Source organism: Geotrypetes seraphini, chromosome 9 (genome assembly GCF_902459505.1).
Source record: "Geotrypetes seraphini chromosome 9, aGeoSer1.1, whole genome shotgun sequence".
NCBI lineage: Eukaryota > Metazoa > Chordata > Amphibia > Gymnophiona > Dermophiidae > Geotrypetes > Geotrypetes seraphini.
Genome location: NC_047092.1, coordinates 157,657,988 through 157,671,782, shown reverse-complemented (window position 1 = coordinate 157,671,782; position 13,795 = coordinate 157,657,988). Strand labels below are relative to the sequence as shown.

The window sequence follows — 13,795 nt, the reverse complement described above, 5'->3', positions numbered from 1 at the left end:
ACTGCTAGGCAGCTCGCAAAAGACCACGGTAAGCTGTTTTGATAATCCGCCACTAAAAGACGTGAACGTTAAACGGCTGGAACCGGTTTAGTTACCACATTAAAGTTTTGAGAATCCCTCAGTGAAATGGGAACAGGATTGGGACTTGTATACTGCCTTTTTATAGTTTTTTACCACCACACTCAAAGTGGTTTATACATTTCAAGCATTTTACCTCTCTGTCCCCATATTCTCCACTCTGTAGCAGAGGCATTTTTCAGGGCAGGGATCATATTTATTAAACAATCTCTTCTTGGCTCTGAACAAAAGGTTTTGTTCTAACATGAGCTAAGATAAAAGAAACAAGGGCAGGGGGGAGCTCCCTGGTTCTGAAACCCTATTATTTAATTTTTTGCTAGAATTAGTGAAGGACCTTAGCATTTCAGGCAGGCAAACTTCAATGTTGACTTGGTGAACATCAAGCCATGTCTTACTGTTCTTTTTGAAAATTAGTAAAGTCTGCTTTGACAAATTTATCACATAATTAGGCCTTCTTACCATTGTAATTATTTTACCATTTTTAATCTTATGATATGTATGTACTTTGCTGATTGTTCAGTTTCTTACGTTGTAAACCGCCTAGAACAGTGGTCTCAAACTCATGGCCCGGGGGCCACATGCGGCCCGCCAGGTACTATTTTTAGGCCCTCGGTATGTTTATCGTAATCACAAAAGTGAAATAAAACAGTTTTTCGATCATATTTCTCTTTAGCTATAAATTACAATATTATTAAGACTTAGCCAAAAGGAAAGATTTATAAACTATAAAGACTTTTACCCAATGCAAAATTGTCATTTCTTTAATAAGACATAAACTATTTTTTTCTGAGGCCCTCCAAGTACCAACAAATCCAAAATGTGGCCCAGCAAAGAGTTGAAGTTTGAGACCACTGGCCTAGAACTATTGGGTAAATAAATTTATTATCATTATTAACAAAAGAGCAGCTCCCAGTCCGGCGCGCGGAACAGCTCACGCCTTGCCTCATTTAGCCTGGCAGCGCGAGCGCTGACGTCAGCAGTCCTTCAGCGCCCCGACTCGTCTCCGGAGAAACGTCAACAACAAGCGGCTCGGAGATAAGGATGCCTGCGGCGGCACCAGGCCATGGCCCTGTGATCGGCCAGTGCCGGTAGCGCCTCAGGTGGAGGTCCCGCTCAGGGCTAAGAAGAAAAACCTTCGGTAGTCGGACATGAGCGGGAAGGAAGACGAGGAGAAAACGGCGGGGTCGCAGTGGGAAGAGGGTAGCACGGCGTCAGAAGGTTATGCAGTGGACGGGCAAGGTAGGGGGACGAGCGGGATCAGGGGCAATGCCCGAACGCGCACGCTCGGACGAGGAGGCGCCAGTGCTGTTGACCAGTACAATACTCCCTTGCTCTGTTAGACTGCGCTGCTATCGTTTGGCCACTAGGAGGCGCAGGCTGTCCGGATTGTGGGAATAAATATTGTTCAGCAGCTGCAAATCCCAGAGCTGAAGGGAAGCACGTTCCTAACTCTTGTTGACAGTGCACAAGGTGGTTCTGCGCTGTTATGTAATATAACAGAATTACCAAATACTGTATTCTACTCTCTAATTTAACAGTGAGTCAAAGTGAGAAAAAAAGATTGTAATTCAGTATATTTATGTTTACGTATTCCACGTTCATCTTTTATGTATTTTAACAGGAGCCACATATCACTTCTGAGCATTAGGTTGCTTCCTGTGTAGATCAGTAAAAAATTTTTAAAAAACCCACCTAAACTAAGCAAGTTGGGCAGCAGAAATGTAGGGGGTGGAGAAGGGATTATTCATGAAATGATATAAGCTAAGCAAACTTTAGTAGTAAGAAATGAAATTGGTCTACTAATATACAGTTCGTCACTCAGGAGTCCTTTTATCAAGCCGCGCTAGCGGTTTAACGCACGTTAAATCACGCTAGCCGCTAACGCCTGCCTTGAGCAGGCGGTAGTTTTTGGGCCAGCGCGGGGGTTAGCACGTGATTAAAAGCCACATGTGTTAACACCGCTAGCGCGGCTTGATAAAAGGAGCCCTCAGTCTCTGGATGGCTGTCCATTCAGTGGTATAGATAGGGAAAATACTTAAGAGTACCTGATTACTAAGCATATTGTAACCCGCTTTGGGTGAATCTCTTCATGAAAAGGCATCATTTTGAAGGTGTAGGCTCCAGAATTGTACACAATATTCTAAATGAGGTTTCACTAGAGTACAGTCAAACCTCGGTTTGCGAGTAGCCCGGTTTGCGAGTGTTTTGCAAGACGAACAAAACATTTTCGCAAACGTGTCTCGTAAACCGAGTGTTGACTCGATTTGCGAGCATCCCCGATAACCGGCATCGCTCCCCCCCGCTCGCAAAGGGCCCCCTCCCGCTCGAATCAGCAACCCCCCCCACCCCCCGCGAGAACAGGAACCCCCCGCCCGACCAACTTTAACTCACCCCCCTTTTGGCACCGGCACGCAGCCCACAAGTGCCGGTGCCGCTTGAAGATCTTCTTCCCAGTCTCTGCCGGCTTTGAGCATGCATCTGCGCATGCTCAAGCCCTTCTAATTCTCCCTCTCGCCTGTTCTCACAGGGGTTGCCGGATCACGTGGGGGGGGGGACTTTGTGAGCGGGGGGGGGGGGAGCTGCGCCCTGGCCTCAGGGGGGGAGTGGGGGGGGTGGGAACGTATCAAAGCGAGTTTCCATTATTTCCTATGGGGAAACTCGCTTTGATAAACGAGCATTTTGGATTATGAGCATGCTCCTGGAACGGATTATGCTCGTAATCCAAGGTACCACTGTATTATATAAAGGCATCACTACCTTCCTTTTTTCTGCTGGCCATTCTACTTCCTATGCACCCAATCATCCTTCTAGCTTTCACTATTGGCTTTTCTACCTTTCTGGCCATCTTAAGATCATATATGCAATCATAACCAAGTCCCACTCCTCTTTTGTGCACAAAATTTCTTCACCCTCTAAACCAGTGTCCTGCAAACTTTTCGGCCGGCAGCACACTAAATCAGTTAGCGAGCCTTAGTATAAAGACCCCTATAGAGTTCCTATGAGCATTCAGCGCAGCTCCCTGCGCTAACAACCGCTATTGCGGTTTAGTAAAAAGGGGGGCAATTTTGTTATGAATGGAGCTGTTCTTTCTAAGTGCTGCCTTTATTTGGTTTGATGAACTTATAGATCTGTATATATTTTAGTCTGTAGATATTTCAGTAGATGAAAATCTTTTTTGCTGTTACATGGGACAATGTTACCGTTTATTTCTCTTTTTAATAATTCCACACTTTTGCCCACAGTACTTTATGAACAGGAGGAAACATCTTCTAGGACTTTAGATACATTAAATCTGTAAGTATAAATGATTGCATGTTAAATGATAATAGCCTAACCTTACTGATTACTGGACCATCTCTCCAGGAAGTTGTATTGTTATCTTTAAAATGTAGTCTATTTCAGTTTTATTGAACTATAAATGAACTGAGTAGAAATAAATTAAAGTCCTTGAACCTGCATAATTTGCCCCACCCCCTTTTACATAGCCACGCTATCGGCTGCCGCTGTGTTAACTACCCCGAAGCCCTTAGAGTTTTAAAGGGCTTCTGGGCTTTTGCTGCATGGCTTTGTAAAAGGTGAGGGGGATAGATTCCATACCATTTACTTTGTTGTATTTTGGCAATATGATGCCTTTCTTGACCAAAATATACTTATTTGAAAAAGAATAAAGGGACCCTTTTACTAAGCCATGACTGTGATAAGGCATATGGGGACAGACTTAAAGATCTCAATCTGTATACTTTGGAGGAAAGACAGGAGAGGGGAGATATGATAGAGACGTTTAAATACCTGCATAATATAAAAGTACATGAGTCGAGTCTCTTTCATTTGAAAGGAAACTGCAATGCGAGGGCATAGGATGAAGTTAAGAGGTGATAGGCTCCAGCGTAATCTGAGGACAGGCTATACGCAGGAAACGAAGATGAGAAACTTACTGAGTTGACGGTCAGTCTAGAAGAGGTATGCAGGCAGATTGATAGGCTTAAAAATGATAAATCCTCTGGACCGGATGTCATCCATCCGAAGGCAATCAAGGAACTGAAAGGGGTTATAACTGAACTGCTTCAACTAATAACCAATCTGTCGATCATATCGGGAAGGATTCTGGAAGACTGGAAAGTGGCGAATGTTACACTGATCTTCAAGAAAGGTTCGAGGGGAAATCCGGGAAACTACAGACCGGTGAGTCTGACTTAGGTACCGAGAAAGATAATAAAGCCATTCGGGTTTTCAGGATAGCCCTAATGAATATGCATGAGAGAGACCTGCATTAGAGAATGACACGGGGACCGTTTACCATGGTAAATCGTAGGTCACCGCAGTAAATCCGCAGGAATGGAGACATTTGCAACTGGTTTACTGCAGGAATGGGGGACAAGACCTTTCACCGCCCCGCGGGAATGGGGACAAGACCTTTTACCGCCCCGTGGGAGTGGTGAAAAGTCGTACTCCTGTGGTAAAAAAAATTGCGCCCATGTCAGACTCGGCATCTTCTCCCCAGTTCATCTTGCGCCTATTTTACCTTCAGGAGCCAGCCATGACAGAAGGAACCTAAAACCAATGCCTGAGACCAATGTGATTTGAAGAATAAAATTGCCAGACAACAAAAAGAAAAAAAATAAATTTATTTTATATTTTGTGATTAGAATATTTCAGATTTGAAATATGTATGCTGCTAGAGCTGGTATTAGACATAACTGGGGCGGTGAAGGGGACGGGACGGTGAAGGGGACAATGGTCCAGTGACGGGGCAGTGACGGGGACAGATTTTTTCCCCGTGTCATTCTCTAATCTGCATATAATGGAGGTGCCAGGCATGCAAATCTGCTCCATGCATATTCATTAGGGCTAGCCTGAAAACCTGACTGGTCTGTTGGTCCTCCAGGACAGGGTTGGGAACCACTGGTCTAGAATGACTCACCTATCTATTGGAAAAGAGCTCACCAAGGTAAGTACACAATCTCCTTTTTGATTTCATGGGTAGAAAAAGTATTAACACACAAAGGGCCTCTTTTATAAAGCCAATTAGCATAGGCCGCTGCGGTAAATGTCCTGAAGCCCACAGGATTTAAAGGGCTTCGGGGCTTTTGCCATACGGCAATCGCTAGACATCTGTATAAAAGAGACTTAAAGTGCCCTGGCATCTAGAAACAGTTTAAGAATATACTTTACATCTTCAGATTATTCATAAGCAGTGTTTAATACAAATATAATTGTTTCCAAAGTATAAACCTAGACTACTGATTCAAAATATTTTTACTTCAACTGTAGCACCTACATATCTTCAAATATATTTGATCCCTTTCATGGTACTATGGCTCCAGGAATTTCAATATCATCACAGACAGAGGACAGCTGGCTTAAACGACATTATTACAGAAATATGGGTAAGATGTTATTTGTTATAATTATATGACATCTATGTATCATTAGACTATCTATTTTTATGTAACAATGTAGCATCTCACTTCTCACTGCAATAGTTCAGATCCTTAAAGAAGAAAACTTGGATTTTGTAAAAATATGGCAGTAATAGTTTTTCCAGAAATGTAACACACATTCTGTTTTATTTATTTTAAAAAAAATTTAGCCTACACTATCTAACCATTCTAGGCAAGTTACAAAATTTAAACATACGCAGTCTCTGGCAACCAAGCACATTATCAATATAAACAAACAATAACATAAAATAAAATAAAACAATTATAAATAAAAATAGAACTAAAATAGAAATACATCATCCTGCAGCAATCACAGACTTGGCTAGATTTCAGGAGAGTCCGGACCCCAAGAGGTATCAGAAAGCTTCTGTATAAAGATAAGTGTTCAGACATTTTCTAAGCTGAATAACAAGGTAATCTGTCTATTCTCACTTTGAAGCAAATTCCACAATATTCATCACCTTATATAGAAAAATGAAGAATGATAGGTAGACAGTTTAACAGTCTTAAAAGACAGAGCTTCCAATAGTAGCTTATCTGATGATCCTAACATTCAAACAAGAAGCCAGCTGATAGGGGCTTCATTATTCAATGCCTTATGAATTAAGGTAAATCCCATTTGCAAAACTGCAAAATGTCTCTCTTGTTTTTGCAAATATGGCCTTTTTCCAAATGTGTTTCTATCTTTTGGAACCATTAAAAAAAAAAAAATATATATATATATATATATATTTTGCCTAGAGAGGAGCAGAATGGTGACCAGAAAAAAAGTACATGTGAAGAGCAATTATATTACTCAGCACCTGCATTTATATGCCTCTTGCATGTGCAAAATTACAGAATACTAGCATGATACGTGTGTACTTTGTACGTGAGCGTTATTTTATAAGGGCACGTGTAAATGGTGTAGAGCATAAACGCATAGCATGTATAGACATGGCCAGGCAATGGTTGGGACTGCCACTTACATGTGCATGTCCTTCCCACATTTACATGACTGCAATTATACCAGGTCTATGGGCTTGAAAATGTAAGGTACACCTAAACCAGGTTATTCTATAATGGAATCTGGGTGACTAGCTGCCATTATAGAATAGGCTCTCATCTCCTGGCATCAAGGCACCTAGTTATAGAATTGCCACCTTCTATTTTTAGACTCCAGGAACAAGCCTATTCGGAGCCTGTGCTATAAAGAAAAGTAGATGCCTCCACCCAAACGCCACCCTTTTGAATACCCACTTGCAAAGTATGTGCAGATGAATATTGGAACTTATAGAATAGCGCTTAGCCAGAAACTGATAATTATTTGTACATGTTCATATATGCACTAAATAAGTATGTGCATTCTTGTTGCCTAAATTTAAGGAGCTATAAAATTACCCCCTAAAAGTATAATTCACTTGAGAATTCGTGCTAAAATCACAAAAATGTAACAAGAATCGTTCATTGTCATCAATCCCGCCATGATCGTCATCCTTTTTCCATATGCTTTTCAAAGTGGGTGTGATTCTGCTTAGATTATTAGGCCCTGATTCTATAAACGGCGCCTAAATTGCTAGGCGCCATTGGAAACGGCACCAGCCAATCAGAGTTAGGCGCTGTTTACAGAATCGCACCTGGTGTCACCTAACGCAACATATGAAATGATAGGCATTCTAACGTTGGGTGCCGGTATATAGGCAGGGCTTTTCTCTGACCTAATTTATTGGCAGCTAACACAAACGCCTAAACTAAACTTTAGGCTTATATACCGCATCTTCTCTATAAACCACAGGTGTCAAAGTCGGTCCTCGAGGGCCGGAATCCAGTCGGGTTTTCAGGATTTCCCCAATGAATATGCATGAGATCTATGTGCATGCACTGCTTTCAATGCATATTCATTGGGGAAATCCTGAAAACCCGACTGGATTACGGCCCTCGAGGAGGGACTTTGACACCCCTGCTATAAACAATAGAGCTCGGCACGGTTTACCAAAATTAGTAAAGAGAACAAATACGATATGAATCAAATGAAAAACCAGACAACCTTCGTGATTTTGTATGTTTGATTGCCAAATAAATTTCTTTACAAAGTTCATCATGTGGTTTAAAAGCAGTAACAACCATTTAAAAGTAAAATTGTGTTTAATTTCAGGTGGAGATGTGCCTAGGCATTTGAGTGAGGAAAAATGCCTCTCGACTTCGTGTTCCTCTGAAAAAGGTAAAGAGTTATAAAATTATATGAAGAGCTTTCGTTTTTGGCATTCAGTTTGGCACTCGGTTCTTTTATGAAATTATTATAACAATTGTTTGTCCACAGAGATATACTCTGCTTTGGCACGAGAGTTCAGTGACATCAGCATTTTGTCTGACACAGAGGTACGTCGTAAATTTTTCTGTGATTTTAAATTTTCTATATTTAACTATGAATGTTGTTTGACTGCATTTCATGTTCTCAATTTACAGTTTACTGCAGCTTATTTAGTACTGTTGGAAGAATCATTGCGTACACTGCCTAGTGTTGGCCCACCAACTATTTTGGCTTACAAACCAGAATCATCAGAAAAAGACAGAATATTTCCAGAATTGGAGGTATTGTTTTCCTTAATTAATATTTAAACAAAATATGATCTAAGAATTGCTTAAAACTTCACAGTATTTCATAGTGTCTTGCCAATGAAATACGGCAATGTAAAAAGCCAATGAAATACGGCAATGTCCTTTCCTTTCCATCATCTGAACAGTTACCGGCGTTATGGTCGGGAACTTCACTGCTCTGCCGGTGTCAAGCCTTCCTCTCTGCCGGCTCCTCTCTTCACCAAAGCGGGAGGAAGGTCCGATGCCAGCAGAGCAGCGAGTTAAGATTGCTGACAATGAGGGACCGTTGTACTTCTTGTAGTCCACCAGGGCCTTCCCTAAGGACATGGCAGAGAGAAGCCCTGGCGGAGCATGCCGCAAAAAATTTCATGGGGGGGGGAGGGCGGTCAGGTCCGAAGATGCTACACAGAGTTATGGGAGCAGGGCTGGCATTAGGGCCCCGTGTAGGTTGGCATGCCTTTCCCTTTCTTTCATCGTTGACCCACCATCACCCTATCTTCTCTGTCCCACTGACCAAACTGTTGCTCACAAACTCCTCCATGCTTTCTTTCTGCCACAGTCCTAGCCCAACAGGAAATAGGAAGTTATGTCATTGGGGGTAGAGCGTGATGGAAGGAACGCATGGAGGAGGCCTCAGGCAGTGCTTTGGTCATTTTGTAAGCGGGATAGGGAAGACAGGGTGACATCAGGTGGTAGATGTATGGAACAGTCTCCCGGAAGAGGTGGTGGAGACAGAGACTGTCTCCTTGAGATGCAAATCTATCTCATGCATATTTATTGTGGATATCCTGAAAACCTGACCTGGCTCCGGCTCTCGAGGACCAGAATTGCCTATCCCTGCCCTAGGCAGCCAGTTAGCTTTCCTAATGGTTAGGTTAGTCATTCAAAAGAAACGTTTTATGTATCTATTTATGTATTGTCTTCCATTTTATTAATTGCCTCTTATCAACAGATCTGAAGTGATTAATGGCTTAAATCGCAGCAAAGGGATTTCTTTAGGCACTACAGATAATTTATCTACAGGGTAATTAAGGAAGGTGTAACATCTCTGTTCTTGGAGGCTTTTAAGATTAGATTACACAGCTCTCTATCTAGAATGCAGGTACACTGATTTCTGCTTGGAGTCAATGGAATGGCTTAGATCAGTGGTTCCCAACTCTGTCCTGGAGGACCACCAGGCCCTATTGAATATGCATGGAGCAGATTTGCATGCCTCTCACTTCCATTATATGCAAATCTCTCTCATGCAAATTCATTAGGGCTAGCCTGAAAACCTGATTGGCCTGGTGGTCCTCCAGGACAAGGTTGGGAACCAGTGGCTTAGATGGCATTTTGTGATCACACCTTTATTTGTGGATGATAAATGATATTGAGAGATTTTATTTCTTCATGTAGATGTTACAGGACCATTTTACATATGTGCCATGTGAATTCTGCGGAAGACAGTTGAAACCCTTTCCTACTTACAAACAATATCTTATGGATAGTTCTGAAGAGGTAAGATCATTTAAAATGCTATAATACAGCTTTGGAATGTTTGCTTTGATATGCTTAGTAATGTGATAGTCAGTTGAATCATTCTGAGCACATATTTAGTTTTAGAAATTTCCATGACTTTTGTGCATGTATGCAGGGGCTTCCATGGATTAAACTATAGGATCTATGCACTACATTATACTTAATGTCAGCATGCCCACACTTAGAATTAGACACTCAAATGCCTCCCTCTTTGTAATATACATATAAATGTTCCCAGAAGTGTGATTGGCACTTATGCCTGCACACTTCTGAAAAACACACACTGGTTGCCTATCCCCCCTAGAATAACCTTTAAATTAGCACTTCTAACATTCAAAATCTGCCAGTCAAAATAACCTGTTTTCCTGGACAAGCTGCTTACTCCTTATGCCACCTCAAGGACACTAAGATCAACAGATCATAATCTATGATCTATCCCATCCTTAAAAGTTATTAATACAAAATGAGATGATAGTTTTTTTCAGTATCAGCAAATATAGAACTACCTACCATCCTACATCAGAGAAGAAACGCGATTAGAAAGATTTAAAAGATCCCTTAAAAGTTTTCTTTATAATGATGCCTTCAAGACTTAAATTCAGAGATAAATCACAGATCCTTAGTTTAGCACAGTGGTCTCAAACTCACGGCCTCCCAGGTACTATTCTGAGGCCCTCGGTGCCAATTCGACCAGGTCTCCTAAAGCAGGAGAGGCAGCGCTTCCTCTTGCTCGCCGTCCACTGCCGCTGCTGCTCCTGCTTTAGGGGGTCCCTCGGGTCAGTCAGGAATTGCTGCAGTGCTTAGGCGCTCTTTGTAGCATCCTCCAGCTTTCCCCTTGGCCTCCCAGTTTTACCTTCAGCTAATTGTGGCAGCCTGCAGAGAGGATTGCCGGTGCTGTAGTGATCCTTGCAGACTGTCGTCATCCTCCACAGCACATTCCCTCTGCTGCAATCCTGCCCCTGACATCAGAGGAGGAGCGGGACCGCGGCAGAGGGAATGTGCTGCAGAGGCCAATGGCAGCCTACTAGGATCATTATAGCACTGATGATCCTGTCTGCATGCTGCCGTAATTAGCTGAAACTAAGACCGGGAGGCCAGGGGCGAAGCCAGAGGACGCTGCAAAGAAGGAGGGAGCATGCAGTACTTCGGGGGATACCAGGCCTTCAAGGGGGGGGAAGCCTTTGTAGGAGGGGCCCCTGGTGTAGAAGTACACAGAGGGAGGGAGGGAGGAAAGGGGGGGTTCAAAGAGTTGTGCATATGTCAGACTGGGGGAGGTAGGGAGAGGGGGGAAGAAATAATGGGTCTAAAAACAGAGAGAGAGAGAGATGGTGGACAATGGGGTTTAGGGAGGGAAGGAACAGAAAAGGAGAGAAGCTGGACACAAGGGATGGTGTGGAAGGAATACAAATACTGGATAGGAGGGTAGTTGGGAAGAGAAAGGGAGAGCTGGTGGTGGGGAAGGAGGGAGAGATTCTGGATGAAAGGGTAGTTGAGAAAAGGAGAGATGGTGGATCTGGGGATGGTGGGGTCCATCGCTGCAGTTGCAGGGATGGAGATGAAAAAATGGAAAGATGCCAGACCTCTGGAGGAGGGAAGGGAAACGGAAGGGGAAGACAGAGATGGAAGATGGATGGTTAGCATGGAGAAAGAAGAAAACGACAAATGGGCAGGAGACCCTGGCAAGCGAGTTATCTGATTTGAATAATGACCAGACAACAAAAAGTATAATTTTATTTTCTGTTTTGTGATTACAATGTGTCAGATTTGAAATGTGTATCCTGCCAGAGCTGGTATTAGACCACAAACATAAGCTAGCATTTAACAGAGAGAGGAAATGTCTTTTTTGTTTGTTTATTTTGTTTACACCCACAGCACCAGTGTGGGTAGGAGAGGGCAAAGGGGGTGGGGTGGGTGAAGAGGCTATAAAATAAACACACCAGGATGTTTAAGAAAACACCCAATTGGGCAGGAAAATCAAATCGAAAAATCGATTCAATAGGCTGAATTGAATCGAATCAAAATTTTTTTCCTGAATCGGGTAGCACTAGTTACAGCAATGAGGCGGACAACGTTCCAGAATGTAAGATAACCATTGGAGGCAGTGCACGTAATCTTGTGAACTCTTGCAAAATTCGGCACCTCTTCTGGTGGTGGATGCTTGATGTAAAATGGTGGTTGTGTCTGGTGCTGGAGAAGGTGAGAGCTGAAGGCAGTTGCGGACGCAACCACTGGACACTTAGATTTTTCCCTCTACAAAAAAGCCTAGAGGACTACACCAAAATCTTGTCTCTTGCAGTTGATACTTTAGAATCTAAATCACAATTTTGCATGAGGTAAAACTCTTTATAGTTTATAAATCTTTCCTTAATTGCTTCTGATCATTTCAGCTATACACAGCTGAAAGCAGTGCAACATGCAGAAAATGAAAAACTATCTAAACTTCACTTTCTGCATGTTGCACTGCTTTCAGCTGTGTATAGCTGAAATGATCAGAAACAATTAAGGAAAGATTTATAAACCACAACGAGTTTTACCTCATGCAAAGTTGTCATTTCTTTAATAAGATATTAACTATTTTTTTCTGCGGCCCTCCAAGTACCTATAGATAAGAACATAAGAAATGCCACTGCTGGGTCAGACCCAGGGTCCATCGTGCCCAGCAATCTGCTCACGGGGTGGCCCTCTGGTCAAAGACTAGCACCCTGAGACTAGCCCTACCTGCGTACGTTCTGGTTCAGCTGGAACTTGTCTAACTTTGTCTTGAATCTCTGGAGGGTGTTTTCCCCTATGACAGACTACGGCAGAGCGTTCCAGTTTTCCACCACTCTCTGGGTGAAGAAGAACTTCCTTATGTTTGTACGGAATCTATCACCTTTTAACTTTAGAGAGTGCCCTCTGGTTCTCCCTACCTTGGAGAGGGTAAACAACCTGCCTTTATCTACTAAGTCTATTCCCTTCAGTACCTTGAATGTTTCTATCATGTCCCCTCTCAATCTCCTCTGTTCGAGGGAGAAGAGGCCCAGTTTCTCTAATCTTTCGCTGTATGGCAACTCCTCCAGCTCCTTAACCATCTTAGTCGCAAAGATTTACGCAAGTTAATAAATAGTCGCAAAGATTTATGCCAGTTAATAAATAGAGACCAAAAATTTCTGTAATAGATAGATAGTACCTAAGCCATATCTCAGAAGGTGAAGGATCATAGAGAATAAAAACTGCAATGATCTAAGAACTCTTACTGGAAAATAACATTGCAATAATAAGCTGAAATAACACTTTTAAAAACAGTGTTTGACACCTTAACTTTAATGTTCCGCTTAACTCCAAATAAAATAAATGTAATATAATCTCAAATTCTTTAAGCTCTGATATCCTTGCTGCTGTGCTATGCAGTAATTGAATCCTTTGTAAGCTTCTCTCAGTTAAGTCATGATACAATGAATTATAATAATCACTTCTTGTAATCTCATCATGGATAATGGTTGTGAGATCTTTTCCATTTAAGACTGGGAACAATGCCGAATCATTCTGAGATAAAAGTGCTTTAGACTGTATTTGATATCCCTTTTTCTATAGACAATGCTTGATATAGACACATACCAGGGCTGCACATTGCTTCTTTGGTCATAACTCTACTCCCTCTGGTCAATGACATCAGTGGGAGATGGAAGAGGGCATGAAGGCTTACAGAGAGCATGGAAAAAGGGGGAGATTTCTGCAGGAGGAGGAGGGGCAGAGAGAATAGAAGGATTTTTTAAAGCAAGCTACCCAGTTTAACTTTCATGTAGGGCCAAATGTAATACCACAGGAGAGAGAGGAAGGAGAAGTAGAAAAATGAAGGGAGATCTTTCTCGTTTTCATTCTTCCCTTCACTACCCAGAGTTCTAGGTTTGCATTTCAATATTATGCCATGCCACTCCAGCCTACAGACAGCTCTTGTGGGGAAAGAGATTGTTAATGATTTGTTTTTATCAAGCCAAGGCATGCTTAAGTCCCTTCCTAAAGCATATTGATGGTTTACAGAATGGAAGAGGGATGTCTAATAATGGGGAAGACCCCTATTACTCAAATCCACAAATTAAGTCTGAACACAGCAAGGAATCTAAATAATGTACCTTTTGTTGGTGCAAGCTGAGGACTTTAATTATTCAATTTTTCAGTAGCAAACCAGAAAAATATATCTT

At 42.2% G+C, this 13,795-nt stretch overlaps 1 protein-coding gene across 1 annotated transcript in view; it reads left to right on the top strand.

Moving 5' to 3' along the window:
* Positions 1-1,070: 1,070 nt before the first annotated feature.
* Positions 1,071-13,795, top strand: part of ERICH6 (glutamate rich 6) — a 50,895-nt gene continuing 38,170 nt past the window's right edge. The window contains exons 1-7 of the mRNA XM_033958240.1: positions 1,071-1,317; positions 3,321-3,372; positions 5,350-5,465; positions 7,654-7,719; positions 7,819-7,877; positions 7,965-8,090; positions 9,492-9,593. Of these exons, the coding sequence (XP_033814131.1) occupies positions 1,227-1,317; positions 3,321-3,372; positions 5,350-5,465; positions 7,654-7,719; positions 7,819-7,877; positions 7,965-8,090; positions 9,492-9,593 (612 nt within the window). The 5' untranslated portion in view covers positions 1,071-1,226. The remainder of the gene's footprint in view (positions 1,318-3,320; positions 3,373-5,349; positions 5,466-7,653; positions 7,720-7,818; positions 7,878-7,964; positions 8,091-9,491; positions 9,594-13,795) is intronic.